The 25,006-nt window shown below is 46.6% G+C and overlaps 1 protein-coding gene across 21 annotated transcripts in view; it reads right to left on the bottom strand.

Moving 5' to 3' along the window:
- Nucleotides 1-7,959: 7,959 nt before the first annotated feature.
- The window catches only part of LOC133494346 (receptor-type tyrosine-protein phosphatase delta), a 238,634-nt gene continuing 221,587 nt past the window's right edge, over nucleotides 7,960-25,006 (bottom strand). For 14 of the 21 annotated variants that reach the window (XM_061808077.1, XM_061808063.1, XM_061808078.1 and 11 more), the window contains 14 exons: nucleotides 24,676-24,788; nucleotides 21,194-21,235; nucleotides 20,617-20,714; nucleotides 20,115-20,238; nucleotides 18,563-18,738; nucleotides 17,933-18,052; nucleotides 17,689-17,843; nucleotides 13,585-13,870; nucleotides 13,042-13,220; nucleotides 12,844-12,970; nucleotides 12,633-12,758; nucleotides 12,143-12,297; nucleotides 10,731-10,866; nucleotides 7,960-8,586 (listed from right to left, as the gene is read on the bottom strand). In XM_061808077.1, the coding sequence (XP_061664061.1) occupies nucleotides 8,518-8,586; nucleotides 10,731-10,866; nucleotides 12,143-12,297; nucleotides 12,633-12,758; nucleotides 12,844-12,970; nucleotides 13,042-13,220; nucleotides 13,585-13,870; nucleotides 17,689-17,843; nucleotides 17,933-18,052; nucleotides 18,563-18,738; nucleotides 20,115-20,238; nucleotides 20,617-20,714; nucleotides 21,194-21,235; nucleotides 24,676-24,788 (1,906 nt within the window). In that variant the 3' untranslated portion in view covers nucleotides 7,960-8,517. The remainder of the gene's footprint in view (nucleotides 8,587-10,730; nucleotides 10,867-12,142; nucleotides 12,298-12,632; nucleotides 12,759-12,843; nucleotides 12,971-13,041; nucleotides 13,221-13,584; nucleotides 13,871-17,688; nucleotides 17,844-17,932; nucleotides 18,053-18,562; nucleotides 18,739-20,114; nucleotides 20,239-20,616; nucleotides 20,715-21,193; nucleotides 21,236-24,675; nucleotides 24,789-25,006) is intronic. The other 7 variants (XM_061808072.1, XM_061808073.1, XM_061808075.1 and 4 more) reach the window with 1 other exon arrangement.

Below are 25,006 nucleotides of genomic sequence, written 5' to 3'. Positions count from 1 at the left end.
ACATGGTCGTTTTTTCGCAAAAAAACGCCTTACTATACATGGGTGTTTTTTTTTCGCAAAAAATGCCTACTAATACATGGTCGTTTTTTCGCAAAAAACGCCTTACTATACATGGTCGTTTTTTCGCAAAAAAACGCCTTACATTACATGGTCGTTTTTTTGCAAAAAAACGCCTTACTATACATGGTCGTTTTTGCGAAAAAAAACGCCTTACTATACATGGTCGTTTTTTCGCAAAAAAACGCCTTACTATACATGGTCGTTTTTTTCGCAAAAAAAACGCATTACTATACATTGTCGTTTTTTCGCAAAAAAACGCATTACTATACATTGTCGTTTTTTCGCAAAAAAACGCCTTACTATACATGGTCGTTTTTTTTCGCAAAAAACGCCTTACTATACATGGTCGTTTTTTTTCGCAAAAAACGCCTTACTATACATGGTCGTTTTTTCGCAAAAAAACGCCTTACTATACATCGTCGTTTTTTCGCAAAAAAACGCCTTACTATACATGGTCGATTTTTCGAAAAAAAGGCCTTACTATACATGGTCGTTTTTTCGCAAAAAAACGCCTTACTATACATGGGTCGTTTTTCGCAAAAAAACGCCTTACTATACATGGTCGTTTTTTCGCAAAAAGGCTTACTACTACACATGGTCGTTTTTTCGCAAAAAAAACGCCTTACTATACATGGTCGTTTTTTCGAAAAAAAGGCCTTACTATACATGGTCGTTTTTTCGCAAAAAAACGCCTTACTATACATGGTCGTTTTTTCGCAAAAAAACGCCTTACTATACATGGTCGTTTTTCGCAAAAAAAACGCCTTACTTATATACATGGTGTTTTTTTTCCGCAAAAAAACCTTACTATAAATGGTCGTTTTTTCGCAAAAAAACGCCTTACTATACATGGTCGTTTTTTCGCAAAAAACACTTACTTACTATTGCATGGTCGTTTTTTCGCAAAAAAACGCCTTACTATACATGGTCGTTTTTTCGCAAAAAACGCCTTACTATACATGTCGTTTTTTTTCGCAAAAAACGCCTTACTATACATGGTCGTTTTTTCGCAAAAACGCCTTACTATACATGGTCGTTTTTTCGCAAAAAAACGCCTTACTATACATGGTCGTTTTTTCGCAAAAAACGCCTTACTATACATGTCGTTTTTTCGCAAAAAAACGCCTTACTATACATGGTCGTTTTTTCGCAAAAAAAAACCGCCTTACTATACTACATGGTCGTTTTTTCGCAAAAAAACGCCTTACTATACATGGTCGTTTTTTCGCAAAAAACGCCTTACTATACATGGTCGTTTTTTCGAAAAAAAGCCTTACTATACATGGTCGTTTTTTCGCAAAAAACGCCTTACCATGCATGGTCGTTTTTTCGCAAAAAAACGCCTTACTATACATGGTCGTTTTTTCGCGCAAAAAACGCCTTACTATACATGGTCGTTTTTTCGCAAAAACGCCTTACTATACATGGTCGTTTTTTCGAAAAAACGCCTTACTATAACATGGTCGTTTTTTCGCAAAAAAACGCCTTACTATACATGGTCGTTTTTTCTTCGCAAAAAACGCCTTACTATACATGGCATGGTCGTTTTTTTTCGCAAAAAAACGCCTTACTATACATGGTCGTTTTTTCGAAAAAAACGCCTTACTATACATGGTCGTTTTTTCGCAAAAAACGCCTTACTATACATGGTCGTTTTTTTTCGCAAAAAACGCCTTACTGTACATGGTCGTTTTTTCGAAAAAAAGGCCTTACTATACATGGTCGTTTTTTCGCAAAAAAACGCCTTACTATACATCGTCGTTTTTTCGCAAAAAAAACGCCTTACTATACATGGTCGATTTTTCGAAAAAAAGGCCTTACTATACATGGTCGTTTTTTCGCAAAAAAAACGCCTTACTATACATGGTCGTTTTTTCGAAAAAAAGGCCTTACTATACATGGTCGTTTTTTCGCAAAAAAACGCCTTACTATACATGCTCGTTTTTTCGAAAAAAAGGCCTTACTATACATGGTCGTTTTTTCGCAAAAAACGCCTTACTATACATGGTCGTTTTTTTCGAAAAAAAGGCCTTACTATACATGGTCGTTTTTTCGCAAAAAAAACGCCTTACTATACATGGTCGTTTTTTCGCAAAAAACGCCTTACTATACATGGTCGTTTTTTTCGCAAAAAAACACCTTACTATACATGGTCGTTTTTTCGCAAAAAAACGCCTTACTATACATGGTTCGTTTTTTTTCGCAAAAAACGCCTTACTATACATGGTCGTTTTTTTCGCAAAAAAAACGCCTTACTATACATGGTCGTTTTTTTCGCAAAAAACGCCTTACTATACATGGTCGTTTTTTTTTGCAAAAAAACGCCTTACTATACATGGTCGTTTTTCGCAAAAAACGCCTTACTATACATGGTCGTTTTTTCGCAAAAAAACACCTTACTATACATGGTCGTTTTTTCGCAAAAAAACGCCTTACTATACATGGTCGTTTTTTTCGCAAAAAACGCCTTACTATACATTGTCGTTTTTTCGCAAAAACGCCTTACTATACATGGTCGTTTTTTCGCAAAAAACGCCTTACTATACATGGTCGTTTTTTTCGCAAAAAACGCCTTACTATACATGGTCGTTTTTTTTCGCAAAAAACGCCTTACTATACATGGTCGTTTTTTCGCAAAAAAACGCCTTACTATACATGGTCGTTTTTTCGCAAAAAACGCCTTACTATACATGGTCGTTTTTTCGAAAAAACGCCTTACTATACATGGTCGTTTTTTTCGAAAAAAAAAGGCCTTACTATACATGGTCGTTTTTTCGCAAAAAACGCCTTACTATACATGGTCGTTTTTTCGCAAAAAAACGGCCTTACTATACATGGTCGTTTTTTTTCGCAAAAAACGCCTTACTATACATGGTCGTTTTTCGCAAAAAACGCCTTACTATACATGGTCGTTTTTTCGCAAAAAAAACGCCTTACTATACATGGTCGTTTTTTCGCAAAAAAACGCCTTACTATACATGGGTGTTTTTTCGCAAAAAATGCCTTACTATACATGGTCGTTTTTTTCGCAAAAAACGCCTTACTATACATGGTCGTTTTTTCGCAAAAAAACGCCTTACATTACATGGTCGTTTTTTTGCAAAAAAACGCCTTACTATACATGGTCGTTTTTTTAGCGAAAAAAAACGCCTTACTATACATGGTCGTTTTTTCGCAAAAAAACGCCTTACTATACATGGTCGTTTTTTCGCAAAAAAACGCATTACTATACATTGTCGTTTTTTCGCAAAAAAACGCATTACTATACATTGTCGTTTTTTCGCAAAAAAACGCCTTACTATACATGGTCGTTTTTTCGAAAAAAAGGCCTTACTATACATGGTCGTTTTTTCGCAACAAAAGACCATGTATAGTTATGTGCCTTTTTTTTTTTTTTTTTTCACAAAAGCGCTTCTGTGCTTAAACACAGTCGATGAGTGGTCTGGAATCGCTGCCGTAGAAAAGGACCGACTCCCGCCAGGGGTTTTGGCCGGAATCATTTAAATTGTCCAAGAGCGCCGATCCGTCCCATTTCCTTTGTCCTAATGATTTTGTTTGTCCCCTTTCTGTGTCGAGAATATTTGACGTTTTTGCGCCTTTCACTTTGTGCTGCCCTCGGCCATTTATTTTGATTGGGGAACGAAGTCCAGCACACCGATGCAGCCCATAATAATCGACACCGTGTCCTCTGAGGTCACCAAATATACTGGACCCCCCACCCCCAGCGCCGGTGCGGTGCCAGCATGTGAAAACGCGACAGCTGCAAGCAGAGGTGCATTTTTGCTGTAGCTTGCAAAAAAAAAAAAAAAAAAAAACCCTGTCGGGGAGCTCGTAAATTATATTTTGTCGACCCCGCACCCCCCCCTCCCCCGGCTTGACAGGATAATTGATGTGCAATCGGCTTCAAGTAGCCTCGTGTATATATAGTTTCTCCTTTTCTTCTCGGGTCTTAAGGTCGCCGGGGTTCACTTGCCTGTCAGAGATGGAATGAAATGGTTTTTATCCAGACGGGAGGGGGGGAAATCCATTTTTTTTTGGTTTTGTACATGTTAAATCTTTTCTCCCAAAGGTTATTTTAATGAATTTATTGAAGCAATCACATCCACGCAAAGTGTGCAAAATCATTTCAGGTTGTCTTGGATCAACCGTTTTACCTGCCGCCCTAATCCAAGCATAGCAACCGTCTTAGGTTAAGGTTAGGTGAAGGGAAACAAGCCCCCCCCCCCCTCGCTGGTTAGGGTTAGGGCTAGATTTCAGTTTAGGTCTAACCCTAACAGCTGTTGTGCAGCACTGAAATATTTCATATTTTATTTGGCTACTTGCATCCAAAAGTTTCTAGAAGGTCCAACCTGAGTTCGCCAGAGATTCGAGTGCATTTTCAGTTCAGCCTGAAATTACACGCCAAAAAAAACTAGCGTCAGTTTCCTACCCCTTCTGTAATGTGATTGACCGACCTACCTACCCCTCTATTCTAGAAACTAGTCTAGAATCTAGTAACTGGCACATCTACGTAAGAATTTCTCCCTAACCACCCACTCGTAATACCAACCCCTCCATGAATAAACGAACCTGAACCTGAATACTGATCGACCTGGACCCACGTGGTGCCGGGTAGGCACTTCAGAACGATTTTCACGTGTTCGTGGAACTAATAACTTAACTCGTGAGTCCAGTATCGACGGATTTGCCGTGCTACTAAAGCAACGGCCCACTCGACGAACCGAGTCTTGAGCGTACGGTCGCTAGTACGTTGAAGATTCCACGTACGGATCATCATCGACCCTGCCCGTCTCTCGGCGGCACAGCCGTAGCCGTCCATTTCCCGACGCTCCGCTCGTTCGCCGAGTTGCCGCCGGCTCGGGTTGAGCCCGGAAGAATCGGCGGCGGGCGGAATGTCCGTTTGTTCAGCTGCTTCGCCGCTCAACTTCTGATGAGTCTTGCTCGCCGTGACAGCCAATGGGCAAAAAGCGGGCAAGGGTGGGCAATCACAACATCACAAGCTTCGGTTTTGCCTCAGTCCAGGCGAAAACTTCGCAGGGTCATTGAAAGAACTCGGGTAGAAATGAGGTAAACATGAAGGAACGACCAGTCGGGTTGGAAAATGACCTCATGTGAGGTTTGGACTGGCTGATCCTGTTGGGGAAAAATGACACATAGAACTCTTCTCTGTCAGAACTCGTCAGCTCTTTTGGTTTGATGCAGTCATTGGCAGGTCGTTTTTCACAAGACCTTCGAAAACCAAATCGCGCGACACGGTTTGGCGCCTCGCTTGCGAAACTTGAACCCAGAGCCCTCAAGCCGTGAATCCCAACCACGGCGCCGTGCGATGAAGTCTGCAGGAAATACTACTCCGTATTTTTTTCCCTTCTTTCGGCTTGTCCAGTTATGGACAGTTGTCCACAATGTGTCATCTCAGATGCCCTTCCTGACGCAACCCTTCTCAGGGAGTGGAGGCCCCAGTGGGATACAAACCCACAACCCCTGGTTTACCAAACCAACGCTCTAACCACTGAGCAACGGGGTCTCCTTTTTATTCTGTAAATCAAGATTGGGAAACACTGTTAGATATTTGATGCCTAACGGAGGGAATGCAGTCAAACACCAGTGCATAACACAGACATTTTTTTTAATAGAATTCATTTATAACAAATGTGACTTTTTTTTTTTTTTATTTCTCATACAGACGTCTTTCCCCACCAATGTGACCTAAGTAAGAAAATAAAAAGCACTCCTTTCATTCGGAAAAAAAGGAACTTTACGCTTACATCTAATCAGAGGTAATTGTATGAACTTTTTAACAAGCTGTTTTTTTTTTTTTTTTTTTTTTTTCATTTTTTTTATTACACAATTTCATGACTTCATTTTCAGTCTATGCATCCAGACGAGAGATAGATAGCGAGCGCAGAGGAACACAACGGTTATTTCTGTTAATGACACTCCAAGCTGAGCGAGAGGTGATCTCGGGGCGGGGCCACAGAATTTTCCGGAGTCAATAGAATAGACGCTTTTTTTTTTTTTTTTTTTTGAAGAGGTGATACCCTTTTGTGTTATTTACATACAAAGTGGATGCTTGAAGGAGAATTTTTTTTTTTCAATAGATGGGTTCAAGTAATAGATTATTGGGTTTAGAATCAATAGGGCAGTGCATAGTACAAAGATAGAGAAAGTGCAACTCTTCCTTAGCGGGTCGACTCGGGCCATCCTGCGACATTTTTACCATGCGTGTTATGTTAAAAAAAAAAAAAAAAAAAAAAAAAATCCACTCCATCATTCCAGTACTTTTATGTCTGGAAATGAAAAACAACCCAAAAAAAAAAAAAAAATTAAAAAAGTGAACGTAATTGCTTGTATTTACAAAGGGAAATAAAGACCTGGAATGCACATCCATGAATTTTGAGATAGCAATTGTTTATTACAAAAAAAAAAAAAAAATATTGGACCCTTTTTAGTTTGTTGATAAATCTGGTCTGAAAATGCGGCTTTTTGCTCAAACCCCTGCAAAGAAAAAAAAAAAAAAAAAAAAAAAGCTGCTGCCTCCAGTGCACCATTTCAAAAAAAAGTGTGTAGCACCATTTACAACATGAAATAATTTAGCTAGCTCGAATGCCGATTTTACGTGTCAAGTGTATGAAATTTCAAAACCGCATTGGTCTATTAAACTCACTTTCGCCACTTCTGTCATCTCCTAGTTTCTTGGCGTACGAGAACCCCCCCCCCCCCCGCGACCCCCGCCCCTCCCCCGCAACCGCTTTTTTTCCACGTGCGACCTAAAACTGAACACATGTGGGTTGTGTGAGAATTCCAAGATCTATGTTGGGTGACTCACTCGTTTGGAATGATCTTAAAATGTATTAATCGCCCCCCCAAACCCCCACGCCCCCCCACCTCCAGGTCTGTGAACTAGTCACACCCACCCAGCCACGGTAAGGCCACTGAAAATGACAGAGCTTAAAAATGTTTGCATATATAATCTCATGTGACAGTGAATACTACTGTAAATAAAAAGATTTTTTATATATATATATTATATATATATAGACATATACACTGAATATTCAAATGAAATGGTATAAAAACAGGCATAAATATAAGGCACTCTAAATGCAAAATGGAAAATTAAAAACTATAGAATGGGCTTAAATAACATACAAGAGGTGTTTTTTTTTTTTTTTTCCTACTCTGCTCTATTAGCGGGCGCGGCGTTCGACGGACGGCTAATGAACATTCCCACGTGGCGCCTGCAGGGGGCGGGGTGTCGTGACTTGAGTAACGTCGATTATTGCACGAGAAAAAAAGAAGAAAAAAAAATAGATGCACCGGATCAGAATCGTCTTCTACTGATGTGCATTCCAGTGAGACATCACCAACCCCCCCCACACCATTCCAAAGCCTTCACCAACCACAGAACTTTATATATATATATATATATATATATATATATATAATGTTTGAATATAGCTCTTATTCAATTCTTCTCGCTCTCATCATCCCGACGTGGAAGAACGAAGATAATTCATAGCAGCAACTTCATACTTTGCTCATCCCTGTTGATTCCACAAAGCCCCAGTTTGGCGGATGGGAGGCGCGCGCGCGTCGGATACATGTAAGAGGCCAAACGGGGGGTACGACCGGCGCTCGATTTTTCTTGAAGTCAATTCGTGTGCTACAAAAACCCAAACGGTGAAATTCTGAACAAACAGCTTGAAGGAAAAGGGAAAACACAGATGTCAGTTTCTCGCAGATGTAATGAAAAAAAAAACAAAAACAAACAAAAAAAAAAAACAAAAGACATTTTCAAAAGAAAAAAATCACTTCAGCTGTATAATAAAGTACTAAACTAAATTAATCATTTGATTTATTACATTTTTTTGTATATCTCCTCGCAAACTGTAGATGATGAACATTGACGGGGTGGTGGTGGGGGGAGCGGGCGGCGGCGGCGGTTACTTGAACATCAGCGTCCGTCCGAGTCGCATCAGTTTTGTTTTTTTTTTTTAACCGATGGGTGCGATTGCGATGTCTTTTTCTTTACAGTGTCCCCCCCCTCCCCCCCTTGCGTCACTCCGATGCCTCTCGTAACTCGTTCAACCGGGTCCGAGTCACATTCCGGGCCGGGCTCGTTTGCTCCCAAGTAAATCCTCGAAGCAAAAAAAAAAAAAAAAAACTCCGGCGAGGTGCTTCAGTGGTCCGGATCCCGTCACTTGGTGACAAGGCCAGTTTTATACTTGGATTGGGGAAATAATTGGTCCTCCGGGGAATTATCATTATCATTATTATTTTTTTTTCATTATTCTCTGGACGGGTTCATGTCGCACATCCAACACTTAATGAGTTGTTCGCAAGGAGTTTGTACGTTCTCAAGCAGTAAATTATGGCTCAGAAGAGAGGCGCAACTGGGTGTTTTTTTTTTTTTTCTCCCCCTTTCCTTTCGGCGTTTCCCTCCGATGCTGAGTCCTTTTACGTTGCATAGTGATCAAAGCTTCCCAGGTACTCTAATCCTGCCCTGTAGCAGAACTGGTATTGATCCTAGAAACACACAAACAGATGCGGTTGAGACGGGACACGCATGGGAATGTGTGAAAACTGAACTCAAGGCTGTACATGTTTTCTGTTTCTGTTGCAAAAAAAAAAAAACACCATGTAGACTAAGGCGGTTTTTTTTTTTTGCGAAAAAAAAAAAACCGACCATGTACACGAAGGCGTTTGTTTGCAAAAAACGACCATGTATACAAAGACTTTTTTTTTTTGTGAAAAAAAAAAAAAACATGTATAGTCAGGCGTTTTTTACGAAAAAAAACGACCATGTGTATGAAGGCGTTTTTTTGCGAAAAAAAAACGACCACGTATAGTAATGTGTTTTTTTTTCGCAAAAGAAAAAACGTCTTCGTATGTATACGTCGTACACATGGTCGTTTTTTTTCGCAAAAAATTCCTTACTATCCATGTTCGTTTTTTTGCAAAAAAACGCCTTCGTAAACATGGTCGGGTTTTTTTTCGCAAAAAAACTCCTGACTATACATGGTATAAGGTAGTAAGGAGTTTTTTTGTGAAAAAAAACCCCACCATGTATAGTCAGGCGTTTTTTCGCCAAAGAAAACGACCATATATAGTACGGCATTTTTTTTGGCGAAAAAAAAACCCATCATGTATACAAAAGTGTTTTTTTGCGAAAAAAATGACCATGTATACTAACGCGTTTTTTTGCGAAAAAAAACGACCACGTATAGTAATGTGTTTTTTTTTTTCGCAAAAAAAACGCCTTCGTGTATATATACGTCGTACACATGGTCGTTTTCTTTCGCAAAAAATTCCTTACTATCCATGTTCGTTTTTTTGCAAAAAAACGCCTTCGTAAACATGGTCGGGTTTTTTTTCGCAAAAAAACTCCTGACTATACATGGTATAAGGTAGTAAGGAGTTTTTTTGTGAAAAAAAACCCCACCATGTATAGTCAGGCGTTTTTTCGCCAAAGAAAACGACCATATATAGTACGGCATTTTTTTGGCGAAAAAAAACCCATCATGTATACAAAAGTGTTTTTTTGCGAAAAAAATGACCATGTATACTAAGGCGTTTTTTTGCGAAAAAAAAACGACCACGTATAGTAATGTGGTTTTTTTTTCGCAAAAAAAACGCCTTCGTGTATATATACGTCGTACACATGGTCGTTTTCTTTCGCAAAAAATTCCTTACTATCCATGTTCGTTTTTTTGCAAAAAAACGCCTTCGTAAACATGGTCGGGTTTTTTTTTCGCAAAAAAAACTCCTGACTATACATGGTATAAGGTAGTAAGGAGTTTTTTTGTGAAAAAAAACCCCACCATGTATAGTAAGGCGTTTTTTCGCCAAAGAAAACGACCATATATAGTACGGCATTTTTTTGGCGAAAAAAAAACCCATCATGTATACAAAAGTGTTTTTTTGCGAAAAAAATGACCATGTATACTAAGGCGTTTTTTTTGCGAAAAAAAACGACCACGTATAGTAATGTGTTTTTTTTTTCGCAAAAAAAAACGCCTTCGTGTATATATACGTCGTACACATGGTCGTTTTCTTTCGCAAAAAATTCCTTACTATCCATGTTCGTTTTTTTCCAAAAAAACGCCTTCGTAAACATGGTCGGGTTTTTTTTCGCAAAAAAACTCCTGACTATACATGGTATAAGGTAGTAAGGAGTTTTTTTGTGAAAAAAAACCCCACCATGTATAGTAAGGCGTTTTTTCGCCAAAGAAAACGACCATATATAGTACGGCATTTTTTTGCGAAAAAAACCCACCATGTATAGTAGGGCATTTTTTTGCGAAAAAAACGCCTTCGTATACATGGTTGTTTTTTTTCACAAAAAAATACCTTAGCATACATGGCATAAGGTAGTATGGAGTTTTTTTTTTGTGAAAACCCCCCCCCACCATATATAGTAAAGCATTTTTTTCGCCCAAGAAAACGACCATATATAGTACGGCATTTTTTTGGCGAAAAAAAAACCCATCATGTATACAAAAGTGTTTTTTTGCGCAAAAAATGACCACGTATACTAAGGCGTTTTTTCCCGGAAAAAAAACGACCATGTATCGTAAGGCCGGAACACTACCGCGTGGTGGTCTTCATGTTTATATGCGCGCGAGAGTCGGGAAAAGTGGCTCGCTCGCGACAATTCACGCAAAAAGTACCTCTGTCTGCACCATGGCGGGTCTCTGCGTCCGCAACATCTTGACGGTCTGAAAGACGTCGACGACGCCCTCGTACCTCATCCGCTCCAAGGCAATGCTGAGGGTGATGAAGACGCCGGTCCGACCCACGCCGGCGCTGCCCGGGGAAAGATTTAGAAGATAAAGAAGGCTTTAGCAAATAACATATTTTTGTTCTTAATATATCCATTTTCTGTTTCTTCGCTAATGTGATGATATCAATATGAATATTAAAGGTCAAGTGTCATCCCTATAAACATTCTAAAATAGATATTGTCATGAAAAATACATAACACTTCAATGGATATGCGAAAAAATAAATATGAGGGGAGAGCGCGTCATCCATGCGCAACGTTGCGGAAGTGGCACTCGACATCCAAGCGGTCGCCATATTGGCTGCATCTCCTGTCCGTGATGTCATCCCGGACATTCGCCATTGCAAACACGCCGTGGTCCCCGACTGTAGGACACGCCCCTTGTGACACGGAAGCGCTTTTCGAAGAAGAGAACATCTCACAACCGAGTGAAGTGACCGGGGCAACATTACCCAATCGTTTCGAACCATATTTAGATGATATGCGGATCACAGCTAAACGGCCTCCCAGTTCGAGCCACTTCCGCGGCAGAGATGAGCCACCGCGACAAGCCACCCCGGCTGAGCCGCTTTACGGCGTTGTGGTCGCACGCGGCTGAGTGCCCCATTGCCGGCAGCGTTGTTCATCGCCGCCGCCGTCCGCGAGCCCGACGGGGCAGAGCCTTCGCCGGCGAGCAGACATGGCAGCTGTCCTACGCGCATATCGACACATTTAGCACCCCATCATACATATGTGGATCTTTTGCTACGTTATGGGAGACGGATTACGTGGTTGGCCCTAAACTATTATTTTTTTTAGCAGCTGTATACTCACCTACCTGTCGTTTGGGACCCACAAAGCTCTCGTCCTTTGCACCCGTGCAATCCATTTTTCACAATGAAGCGGGTCTCTTGGAAACTTAAGTTCGAGCAATATCCAGCAACGCAACCAGCCGGCATTTTGGCTAACACGAAGGAACAACGAGCTACCTTCCCGCAGGTAAAACTAATACTGGCAAACGAGTCCGCTGGAGGGCGCTCCTGTCCCGTACGTCACTTCCTGCTTCTTTTCAAAAACAAATCCCTCGAGAGGATTTTAATGGCGGGAGTTACAAAAACCCAAATACGTCAAAATCCCGTTTTGTGGTGAAAAAAAAAACGGATGGGTCCATACCGGCTACATCCGTTTTTTTTTTTTTCCATTAATAACTAAATACTAAAAATCATCCATTTCATGACACTTGACCTTTAACTAAAGTTACTGAAGCCCTTTGAATACTGTGAGGGTCAAAGGTGTACCTCCCACGCGGCTTTCACTTACCTACAGTGGACTGAGATGGGCCCGTCTTGTCCAAACTGTTCTTTCGTTTTATGCACCTGACCGATGAAATCGATGAAGCCCTCCCCGGATTTCGGCACTCCTTGCTCGGGCCAGTCCGTGAACTGGAATTGTCGCACCGTTCGGGACTGTCCGTCCTGGGACGGAGGGAATGACCGATCAAGACCAAGGTCACATACTGCCGTGGAGCTTTTAACGTGTCAAAACCGCACGAGATGCTAATTTGTCGGCTGTAGAACTGACTTTGCCAGTGTAATGACTTAAATGATATAATAGCCCTTTGATAGGATAACAATCCCATTAAGGAGCTCGTGTAACAGGAAGTACAAAGACGGGAGCCTGTGCCATTTATCTGTGTAAGCCTTTGATGGAATTAAAAAGTCTGGCTGCACTGAGCCGCTCGCCGTATTTACGCGTGAAAGACTCTTAGTTTGGGATAAACGCGCTCGACGCCGCGACGGCGTCCGCTCACCCTGGCATCCGTCACTTTGAACTCCCGAAGGATGTACTGGGGCATGTTGTACTCGGCCATGGGGTCCACCACGAAGTACTGGTATCTGGCTGACCTCTCCGCGGGCCAGTACTGATGGCATTTTTCCTGGGAGAGATAAGCACAGTGATCCACAACTGGCCCTGGTTTCCATTCCGATTTTTGGGTTTTTTTTTTTTTTTTTTCAGCATACCCTGCCCATTTCTCGAAGCTTGGTTAACATAACGACAATTGTAGAGTTGTGCTCCCAGAGCATTCTCCAGAAGTCCTCTGTGGTTTCTGCCAGCGGTCCCTGCGTGGCAATGTAGGCCTTCTGTTGCCTGAGAGGACAGAACGGAGACTTAGCGTCGCTCCGGTTAGCCGCGGTGGCCTCGCGGGCAAACGAGCTCACCTGTAGCCGTCGATGAAACTTGCATTGATGTAGTCGGACCCCTCCACCCCGCGAATGGGCTGGAGGCACACGCGCGTGGACTCGTATGGCATGATGTTTACAAGGCGGTTCTTGAACTTGTTGCAGGGGAGATTGGCACTGATGAATCGCGACGTATGGGCTTTCGTGTTGGCTAAGCGCTGCAGTTGAACAGATGGGAAAGATAAACAGAAAACAGCGCTCAAGACTTTGGGTTTGGCAAATGTGCTGGGAAAACCCCAATGTGGGGAATCTACGGGAACCTAGAGAAAAGGAAAATTCCTTAAGCGTCTTAAAAAAAAACCAAGACTGGAATGGAGGAAACATGGTCTCATAAGCTGCGACGTGTCTGGAGTTGTTGACTTTTATCTTTGACAGAAATTTGGGATGCAGGAGGAATCACTGAAGGAAGAGTCTACACCGCTGTACCGCAAAGAACTCATTACCGGACTCTTAAGGTAAGACTTTGTGTTTTCTGGGACTAACTAGGGTCTAGGTCCGTGCAACTTCACCAGAAACACCAACCTTGAACTCAAGTTCCATGCCAGTGACATTCTCCGCAGCTTCTATCTGCGTCAGTTTCTGAATGTAAGCGTAGAGGTTTCGGGCGGGCACTTCGGTGGTCCCGCAGTTGACGGCCTCCTGTAGCGCGTCATGGATGAAGACGTACTGGTCTTCCGTCTGCACCATGTAGTTGCGTTGGGCACGCATCAGCGTCACGTGGCCGTAGATGTCCACAGTCTTCTCGTGCTTGATGCGCTCCAGCATGGCGTCGATCACAATAAAGCAACCTGTGCGACCCACGCCGGCGCTGTCAAGGGGACAAGGGGGAGAAAGTTACCCTCTCGTAATTTTTGTGTTTTTTTTTGGTGAGAGCGTGGCGGAGACGTTTCCTCGCCAAAGGACCGACTGTTTGGCTTGAAGTGTAATTAAAACTTGAAGCTGTACGGAGTGGAGAATCGGGATTTGGCAGCGTCCCCCGTTCCGGCGGGATGGTTTCTGGCTTTGATTCTGCGCCGTTTATACCAACCTGTGCTTTCTGAACCATTAGGACTTGCGCCTCTGCGGTTTTCAGAAGCGGCATTTTAACGAGGCCAACGCTAGGGTTAGGGTCAGGGTTTAGACCTCATAGACCAAAAGTAAAGAGGTCTTCGGATCCATTTCGCCGACACGCCTGCGAGGTGGAAGTCTTCATCTTGTGACTCCACCTCACGATGGCACGTTTGTTTTTTTCCATTTCCAAGGAGAGCACCAACTTGGGAGGGAGTAAAGTTAGACGCCGGAGGCCGAGCCTGCCTAATGTGCCATGCAGCGAATGGAATAAAGACACGAACGGGAGTCGTTGGCTTTAACAAATGATCTCATGATCACTCTGAAGAAAAGGCTGACTGGGACTAAACTTTATTTTATTTTATTTTTTTGTTCTACATTATTTATTTCCCCCCAGTGACAATTTTTCAGCTCTTTAGGAATGCGAAAATATTCATAAGCGCAAAACGGCTCCACGGGCTGAGCGCCTCTCGGACGATTCTTTTGAAAATTGGATCGCGGCGCGGACCGGCGCTCGGTAGAGCGACGACCTGAGAGCCAATGCGTGACAGAGACGGAGGAAGATGAGGGATGCGGGTTGGGGAGGGGGCGCTGTCAGTTCGTATTGCGTCAAGACGGACGCGTGGCATATATTAAGCAAATGCCCCCCCACCCCACCCCCGTTAAACATGAGAGCAAGGAATGCTGGGAACACGTGTTATGTTCTTTCAATTGACAAGTGCAGAAAAGGCCTCGGTGGATTTGGCAGTTGGCGGGGGGAGCTGGCAGACTGACTTGCACTCATGACCTGACACTGGCTTCTCAGCCAGTCAGAGCAGCCGCTTTGGCCGTCGACACACATTAAGTGTCAGCCTAATGTGCTTTCCAGAGTTGAGGGAACCGGGAGGCGGCGGGGGCGGAGGCGTTTTTCTCGGGGAGCGCACTGTAAAATACAGCTGCACTGAGCGGCGAGAAGATAAAGGATGCAGAGCAGCCAAAGCAATTACATATGTATTGTTACCAAATCTCTCGCCGTCAGCTAACATTCCAAAACAGACCGAACGCCGCGCGCAGCGAGCGCGCCGCGGCGAGGCCGACTCTGCGCCGTTAACCGTCTGTAAAACCGGAATGCTATTCATCCCGGGGTTCGGTCTGACCTTCGACAAAAAGCGGTATAAAATCAAAACGTCGCCGCGCGGATGCACGTCACCCTTCGAATTGCTTCATTCTCGATCGCACAAGACGTCCAGTCTGGCTCTCACCACACCGGCGTTTGTAAGTAGTCACAGTCAGTCTTGGCGATTCTGTTTTCCCGCACCCGTCAATCACCGCCGAATAAATGTTACAACCCTAATTATGCGTAATGCGATATAGCCTTTCAATACGGTTTTGTATTTGCGCACTGGATCAAGCTCCCGAGGGACTGAAATGTGTTGATTTCGGCTTTATTTGAGCGAGTTTTACAGCTCGCGCACGACAGAAGCCGGAACGCTTTCTTCTTCTTAAGTCGGAGACGTCCGCGCAACACTCACATTGCGCCTTTTGCGGGCGCTTAAATTAAAAAATGGATTGCTCTAAAATTGCATTCAGACATCAAGGAAGGCCGGACAAAACTTATTTTGGGGAGGATCTGATAGGGAGCCAGTGGAATTAAAAAGCTCCCATCTGCATTAAGTCAGGCATTCTGTTCCACTGTGGAAAGTTACCACGTTCAATCGGAAGCAAGCTGCGCTAATTAACGACGGAGTGTGTTACTTGGAAATCGCCGCTAAGCCTCGCTTCCTTTTTTGTCATTTTTTGACACCAGTTTCTATCTCTGGCGTGCACTTTCTCTTCCTCTGCTGGCGTCCCGGTTGGAGCGGAGACATAAAACGCTCTTTGCACCGCCCCGCCCGGGACTCCGGGACACCGATGGAGTCGGCTTACGGGTCGTTTGGTTAGGACGCGAGAACCCGAGGGGATGAGGCCGACACTCGTGGGCACAGCGACGGATCTGGGCTGGCTTGCTGGCAGTGCGTGGGGGTGGATGTTGGCTGAGGGGAATGACACCAGGACTGCTTGTACAGTCAGAGGCTTTCTCAGAAACCCAGTCGGCTGATTTGTGTGGGATGAAAGCTTCTCCTTTGAGACCAAATTAGGGGAAACATGAACAAGACACCGATAATTAACATTCTCGGTAAACAGTCAACTCGCCGATACTCGGTACTCTGCTTTTCCAAAGCTGGTTTGGTCTCACCCATTGCAAAGATTTTCTAGGTGAGGGACCAGAGAAAGCATGGGTAAAAGACCCCAGTGATGGTATACAGAAATGGATTCAGGGTTCCCTTGACCGGACACAGGTTACCGGGGTCCCCCTTCTGGAGCCAGGCCTGGGGGTGGGGCTCAGAGGAGAGCGCCTGGTGGCCGGGCCTGCGCCTACGGGGGTCCCAGCCGGGCGCAGCCTGAAAGGGTAACGTGGGTCCCTGTGGGAGGGGCGATAGGGGTCGGTGCAGTGTGAACTGCATGGTGGCCTGAGCTAAGGACTTTGGCAATCTGATCCCCGGCTACAGAAGCCGCCTCTAGGGATGGAGAATATCACCTCTCTGGAGGGAAAGGAGAAGCGCCTACTAGATATAGTCGGGTTCGCCTCCACACACAGCTTGGACTCTACGGGGGTCCCAGCCGGGCGCAGCCTGAAGGGGTAACGTGGGTCCCTGTGGGAGGGGCGATAGGGGTCGGTGCAGTGTGAACTGCATGGTGGCCTGAGCCAAGGACTTTGGCGATCTGATCCCCGGCTACAGAAGCCGCCTCTAGGGATGGAGAATATCACCTCTCTGGAGGGAAAGGAGAAGCGCCGACTAGATATAGTCGGGTTCGCCTCCACACGCAGCTTGGACTCTGGTACCAGTCCTCTTGAGAGGGGTTAGACTCTCTTCCACTCTGGAGTTGTCCACGGTGACAGCCGTCGAACAGGTGCGGGTAAACTTATTGACCCCCGGCTCGGCGGCTGTACATTGGGGTTCACTGCGGTGGACGAGATGGTAGCCTCCGTCCACCTTTGGGCATTGGGACGGGTCCTGACTATCTCACATTGGTGCCTATGTACCAAACAACGGTTCAGAGTACCCAACCCTTTTTGGAGTCTTAGAGGGGTTGCTGGAGAGCGCTGTTGGACAATGACAGTGAGACCCAGAAGGGCGTGATTGGAAGGAAATATCATCATACTTTGTGGTACACACTTCCAGTTTTAAAAAAAAAAAAAAAAAAATCTTGCACTGTATTATAGTCGTACTTGAATCATTAACTGTCAATAGGTCAGACGTGTCCGCTGGGATAGGTTAACGAGGACAAGCGCAATAGAAAATGGTTGCCATGAAAACGTTAAAAAGCAAATTTCGCGTGTGTGTCTGTGAGAACACACAATGAGACTTCTGGGTTCATCTACCTAGCATTAAAATGATTTTGGGAGCTTTTATTCACTAATGAGTTCATCCATTAAAATGATTAAAATCCCTTGTACATTGTCATATGTATTCATAGATTCATTACAGCAAACTGAGAGGGGGGAAAAATCAATTTCATGCTTGAGGTTATTTTTGTCATTTGCACAGTTATTCGTACCTGCAGTGCACCACCATCGGCCCCGCGTCCGGAGGGTTGCACGCCTTTACCCGTCTCAGGAAGGCCAGGAACGGCGTGGGGTGTTCCGGCACCCCGTGGTCCGGCCAGGCCGTGAACTGGAACTGCCTCACCTCCCGCTTCTCGCTGGAGCCGTTCTGCAATACGCAAAAGCCGGCAGGTCAACGGGGAGTCCAGTCGCCGGTGACTGCAGACCTCCTAAAAGGGGGCAACGTGTTGCGCTTACTTTAAAAAGTGCAAATGTCCTGACGCAGTACGTGGCCAACTCCACCGTGTCCAGCAGAGTCACTTGAATGAGGCCGTATGTCTCTGTCGCTCTGGTGGGCCAGTACTGGTCACATTTTACCTGCCGTGAAAGAGCACACACTATGGGAGTAGAACCAGACCTCCCCGCAAGGCAGAAACATCCAAACCCTAAAACCTAATCCTGACCCTTTGGTCAGAGGGCCAGGCCAGTGCACCTCCCCTTCCGCTCCAATGGCTGGCAAAGTGCTGACAACCAGGAGAGAGGGAGGGTTCATCCTCCACAGCCTAACCCTAAACCCAAACCCCAACCCTAAACCTTTAGACCTGGCACTCAGTGGGAAAATCTCAAGAATCCCAAGAATCAAAACTGATCCCAAATAATGTCTTTCTCCCTTCCCAAACTCTCAAAGAGCACTCAGTGGGTCGCAGACCTTCCCCCAAGACTGAAAAATCCGAGACCCTCCCAGCCCAAATTCACCCCGTTTTCCCTTCACGCCGTTTCGTGAAAACCGGTCGGGCAAAGGGATCCCCCCTCTTGCACAGACCTCCGCCAAGGCCGGAGCATGCAGACTCGAATCCGGCAGTCGCCCAAGACCTCGTCGGCCCTTACCCTCGATCGCTCCTCCAATTTGGTCATCATGACGACGATGGCGCTCCGCTGCTCCCAGATCATCCGCCAGAACTCTCCAAACGTCTCGGGGAGGGCGCCCTGCGTGGCGATGTAGGCATTCTGCTTCCTGTAGCCGTCCACGTAGTTGGCATTGATGTAGTCGCTCCCAGGGATGCCTGCACGAAGGTGGGTTGGGGTCGAATGATCATTCTAGCGATGCAAACACCAAAATCCCGATGGCACGCACAATACGAACTCTTGCGTCCCCCAAAATCTACAGCTTGAAATAAATAAATAAAAGTAGGAGAAATTACAGCGCAGGAAAACAAGCTTCCCTTCGTCGCTCGCTTTGCTTATTTTAAACGAAAGAACACCCCCAACCCCCTACCCCCCCCCCCCTTTACTAATCCAGAGCAAAGAGACTGAGCTGACAGCCAGTCAATGCTTCAGGACCGGCAGTTTTTCGGGGCTCGGCAAACACATGCTCCGCCAAGATAAGTCTCATCTGCATGGGCGTCACGTCCCAGAGAATTCCCCTGCTCTCCCTCCTCCCCGACCCTTTCCTCCCTTCCTCCATTCCGGGCTTTTCCTGCCAGGTAACTTTTAGTGGACAGACCCCCCCCCCCCAAAAAAAATGTTAAAAAATTCACTGACGGACAAGACACAATTAGGACCACTGTAATTTCAAATTGAAAAGATGAATTTTTTTTTTTTTTTTTTTGGAGGCGGAGGGGTTTATGGCACTGAATGGATGTTTGTTTATGCGAGTGGATGAATTTATGCCATCTGCCAGTCAGGATTTGCATTAATTATGTCATTTGCTCCGTCTGCTTATGAGCTGTGAGGGCGGGGGGGGGGGGGAACCAAAACAAAAACATGTGCCCGATTGAAAATTCCATTACAAGCTCGATATTATGGAGTTGCTCGTCGGGTTTGGCGCGAAAGAACACCGACACAACTTTGTCATTTTCGTCCAAACAACTCCCCCTCTTGTTATGAACGCGTAAGGTACAATTTCCCTCGTTATGACCGCAAAGGGATATTTCCTCGGTTTGCACGTGGCGCATGTATCGAGGCACTTTCCCCATCAGGTTACGCGCGTATTCTGTCCCGATTATTTTCGTTCCGTTCCGTTAAAGACATGTTCCATGTCCTGCGACCGCCTCAATGCCCAGAGTTCCACGTGGCGACCGCGTATGCACATTTTGCGTCCTCCAGTCCCCGTTTCGATGCCCCCCGCCTCCCAGAGACTTAATGTGAAGCCTAAGCGTGAATAAAAAAAAAAATAATCACGGCGCGGCGCCGGGGAGAAATAGAACTTACTCGCATCTCTCAGGTTTTTGCAGGTGATTGTTCAATCGGACTCGAGTGCCTAGCTCAGCGAGGCGGGGAGAAAATTGCCTATTTCAAAAAGCCATCTATTTCCCCGGGAGCACCCACGGCATGAAAGCAAATGACATGTTGGCGTGAGGAGGGAGAAGGGAGGACAAAAAAAAAAAACATAACGAAAAAAAAAGTACAGTGCGCAGGAAGGAGGAAGGGAGCATTTTACCGTCGATGGCGGAGAGCAAGACTCGCGAGTGGTCGTAGGCGATCACGTTGGCGTATCTGTTCTTTGGTTTGTTCACCTCCAGGTTGGAGTGCTCCCAGGTAAACTGCTGCCCGGGGTCGATGGACTGCGGCGGGAGAACAAACATTGGCCGTCAAGTCAAACGGAGGAAAGTCTTTTACGCGGGTTCAACCGATGTCCGGGATACCCGGTCGGGAAAAAAAAAACACCCAAAAAAAAACCCAGCAGTTAGCCCGGCGTGGTTGCGATCCACTACTGACAAATCGACCGGTTCCCGTTTTATCTCTATCTCAAATCTGCCCATTTCAAGCTGCAAAACTACATCGAGTCATTTATATTTGTGGTTGAGATGCTGCGCGTGTACCCGAGCACCTGGCGCAAAAACACCACTTAGCCTTTTCCTGCCGCGAGAAACGGCGTCGGATAAGTTCCCCCCCCCATCGGTCACTGGCGCGGCCCCGGCCGGACTCTTATCGGCGCTCACCTCGTACTCCTGGGAAAACTTGAGGTTGTCATTGGCCTTTAAGTGGTCCAGATGCTCCGCAAGGTCCATGACCGGGATTGGAGGGTGGCTCGCCATACCTGTCAGTAAGAGGGAATTTGCAGCTCAGTCGTTTGCACTTTACTTTACTTTGGGGATTTTTTTTAAAAACAACAAAACAAACCCCTGAAAAACCAGAACCCAAGCACAGGCAAACTGATTAGATGAGCATGAGCAGCATGGAGGTGGAAGATTTGATTTCATTAGGCTAGCTCGCGTGCCATGCTTGAATGGAGCCGGCATGGAGGCCAATGGGAAGTCGGTGCGCGCGTCTCCCGCAGAAACGCCACCGTAGGTCGGGAAGTTAGCACGGGAAGGAAAAGATGTTAAGAGCGAGAGTTCTACTTCGGCGGGATGATTGATGTCCCCCCCCCCCCCCGCCCTGTCATTTGCCCGCCTCCCCGCGATGACACGGCGTTAAAAACACCAAAGCGGATTAGATGGGGACAGGAGGCGAGGCGGGAAAGGAAGGGGAAGGGGAAGATCATTCATGGCAAATGCGAAATTGAGGCCAACTAACTTGACAAATGGAGGCTACTTGGGTGACCGGACGAGCGCGTACCTGTGGAGGGAAATGGTCATTAAATATCGGCGTCATAGCGGCCAGGTGACGTTGTGTACGGCCCTGTTTTCACCAAGTGGCGGAAAAAAACGGCTGGCGCCGTCATTTTGGCCTTCAAATGGATCCGCACCGCTTGGTGGAAACAGAGCGTAAAGAGAGTGAAATGATTTGCACGTCTGCTCGAATGGGTTAATTATTAGTAATGTCATGCTAGATGCTAGGCTAGGTCAACAGGGTTAGCAGTAACTAGCGTCGCGGCACAAGCCGGACTCGGGCGTTCAAGGAACACTAAGCCCTCCATATATTTTTTTCCGGGTCGGGTCGCGGGGGAAGTAGCTTCAGCAGGGATACCCAGACTTCCCTTTCCCCAGCCACTTCTTCAAGCTGGGATCCTGGTGTGTTCCCAAGCTAGCCGAGAGTCATAGTCTCTCCAACGTGTCCTGGGTCATCCTCGGGGTCTCTTTCCGGTGGGACGTGCCCGGAACACCTCACCAGAGAGACATCCGAATCAGGTGCCCAAGCCTCCTCATCTGGCTCCTCTCAATGCGGAGGAGCAGTGGCTCAACACTGAGCCCCTCCCGGATGACCGAGCTTCTCACCCTATCTCTAAGGGCGAGTCTGGACACCCTGCGGAGGAAACTCATCCATCCAAGCATTTTCTACCGCTTCTCCAGGTCAGGTTGCGGGGGAAGTAAGAATAAGAGAACAAGAATACCCAAACTTCCCTTTCCCAAGCCACTACGTCCAAGTCCCGAGGCGTTCCCAGGCCAGTTGAGAGACATAGTCTCTGCAGCGTGTCCTGGGCCGTCCCCAGGGTTCTCGTTCCGGAGGACATTCCAGTAATACCTCACCAGGGGTGTGTCCGGAAGGCATTTTGGATCAGATGCTCCAGACACGACATCTGGCTCTTCTCAATCTTGCCGTTGTTGCCAAGTACGACGGTTTTTATTCCAGATCAAGGTCCAGAAAGTGAGCCACATTCGAGGTGGATCTATGTGCCTGCACCACGCCTCTCCACCCCTGTAGTCGCTCAAAGTCTCGAACCACCAAGCACAAATGGTCAACCGTTTTTTGGCCTCCGAAGGAGCAGCGGCTCGACACTGATCCCCTCCCGGATGACCGAGGTTCTCACCCTATCTCTAAGGGAGACCCCGGACACCCTGCGGAGGAAACTCATTTCGGCCGCTTGTATCCGGGATCTTGTTCTTTCCGTCACGACGCACAGCTCATTCCCATAAGTGAGAGTAGGAACCTAGATCGACTGGTAAATTGGGAGCTTCGCCTTAGCTGTCTCTTCACCACAATGGACCGACACAAAGTCCGCATCACTGCAGACGCCGCACCGACCCGTCTGTCGATCTCCCGCTCCGTTCTTCCCTCACTCGTGAACAAGACCCCAAGATACTTGAAGTCCTCCACTTGGGGAAGGATCTCATCTGCGACCTGGAGATGGCACGCCACCCTTTCCCGACCGAGGACCACAGGCGATTATATATTTCGGATTTCAATCATAATGGTAGTGTGGCCAGCAATGGATGAGTTTTAACACCCGCCCTCAAAAAAAAAAAACCCCAAAAGTTTCCGTCGCAACTTGGCCGTTTTTGACAAGGTGACAGTTGATGCAGGCACGACAGGCACTAGAAAACTGCTCTCCAGCCTTCTGGCCATTGTTGTACGACACGAGCGCCGGCGCCCGCTCCCTCCTCGACTTCATCCGAGGCGCCGGCACAAGTGGGCATTAGCTAATGGAAGCGGGGCCTCATTTTCCCATCCACTCTCACATCTCTTCTGAAAGGGTGTTTTCTATCGCAGCTTGCAACCAAAAACTCGATTTCCACCGCCGCCGGATGACGATGAAAGCGCCGTTTCCGACAGTCCCTCAAGCGTCCTCAAAGATGAAAATGCCCAATGAGGGGTGGCGGCAAATGAGCTGGTCTTGTATTGCGAGAAAGTGGCAGTGAGAGGATGTCCCGTACTTTTTAGAACAGCGAGAAAGGCTGTTCGGTCCAGAAGGAGACTTGAATCGTGGGACGGATGGGATCAGACGGAGCCAAAATGGGGGGGACATAACAGCCAGTAATGATCTGCAAAGCGCTTTCATAAATATGCATCATCCCCCCCCCCGCCCCCATAAATGAGCCCGCAGGAATAATTCATCATCCTTTCATACGAGCTGACCTGGAAGATGGCGCTTTGATAAAGCAACATTATTGGCTGCCGCCCATGTGTCCTCATAGCAGCCGGTGCCAGAGAACGTCTTCCCGGTTGATAAATGGACACCGGATACTTCCGCGCGGGAGCCAAAACACGATCACCGCAGCGGAGATCTGAGAAAGTAAACGTGTCTAATTTGCAAAATAATCGATTTTTGCCGAATGTCGAAGCGCCGGTGCCGCGGTATTCTAAAAAAATCTCCAAACGCTGGCAGGTCAGTCAGTGTCAAAAACACGCGTCGTCCCCGCGGGAGAGGCCGTCGGCGATGACGCCTGCTTTGAATGTCTTCGCGAAGCACCTGTCCACGGTCTTTGTGATCCAAATCCACCAGTTTGCATGAACAATGTATCCAATAGGGGCCGCTGCCATTTTCGCGAGTCACGTGACCTCCGTGCGCGGATGTGCCGCGACAAAGGGTCCATTACGTGGGACACCGTTTATGCCCCGCGCTGATTTCTTAGATTTATCCTCGTCTGACGAAGAAATAGCAGTATCGGTTGACCGGGAAGACGGAGGAATACTTCCATACACAGCCGCTCAGTTGATCGGGAAGACGGAGGAATACTTTCCTGCACAGCCGTGAGCAAGCCGGCTTGGGGGTGTCTGTTCCCCGCATAAACCGTGTCCCTCACGGAGGAAGAGCCGACACCGAAGGATCAAAAAGTGACGGCGCTGTGAACGCTAGGCCGCCACGAGCCAGTCATCCCTGCGGTAACTTTTCCGACACCTCCCGCTTGAAACCCACACGCGCACGTCCTCCGTCCCGCAGCCGCCGCCGCGCCGGGTCCTGGTTAATCCCGATAACGAATGAGACTCCGGCAGGCTAACTAGTTACGCGGCTGTGTATGAAACTATTCCTCCGTCTTCCCAATCAACCGTTACTGCTATTTCTTCATCGGGTGAGGGTCAATCTGAGAAATCGGCGCCGGGGATAAACGGTGTCCCGCGTAATCGAGCCTTTGTTACGGCACGGTACACGTCACATCCCCGCACGGAGGTCAGGTGACTCGCGAAAATGGCAGCGCCCCTGAAAATGTGTAATTTAAATTGGAATGCCAAGAGGCGGCGTCGTGTTCAGAAGGGACCCTTAACCGATGACCAAGTCGCCGAGATCAATTCCTCCCACGTGTCCCAACTCCGAGCCCGGCGTTCCGGCCCTCGCGTCCGAGACCTCGTTACTGATCTCCGGCTCGAATGATCGTCAGCTTCGTCGGACGAGAACTCACCGGGCGTCTGGAAGTTGAGGCGGCGAAGCTCGACGGGGTCGGTGGGATGATGCAAGGGCATCTCCTTGCCGTTGGGGAGGCTGCCTTTCCTGGCTTCGGATTCGGCCCTTTTCCTGCAAGCGGGGAACAGGCCATTATTATTTCGGCGGTCTCAAGAACGAGAGTCGACTGTGACGGGACGATCATCGCAAAGGGCCGCTCTCGGAGTTACTTTGATTCAGCCGTGTACTTAATTCTCAGGCTGTTACCCGTTCATTTTCTTTTTACAAGTCCAGGCAAGTTTTGATTTGCTTCCTTGGCTTTCTTACCTGTCGGGTTTGCTGCTCCATCG

This window comes from Syngnathoides biaculeatus, chromosome 21 (assembly GCF_019802595.1).
Source record: "Syngnathoides biaculeatus isolate LvHL_M chromosome 21, ASM1980259v1, whole genome shotgun sequence".
In the NCBI taxonomy this organism is placed as follows: domain Eukaryota; kingdom Metazoa; phylum Chordata; class Actinopteri; order Syngnathiformes; family Syngnathidae; genus Syngnathoides; species Syngnathoides biaculeatus.
The sequence above is the reverse complement of the archived record's forward strand: the minus strand, read 5'-3'. Positions and strand labels throughout refer to the sequence as shown.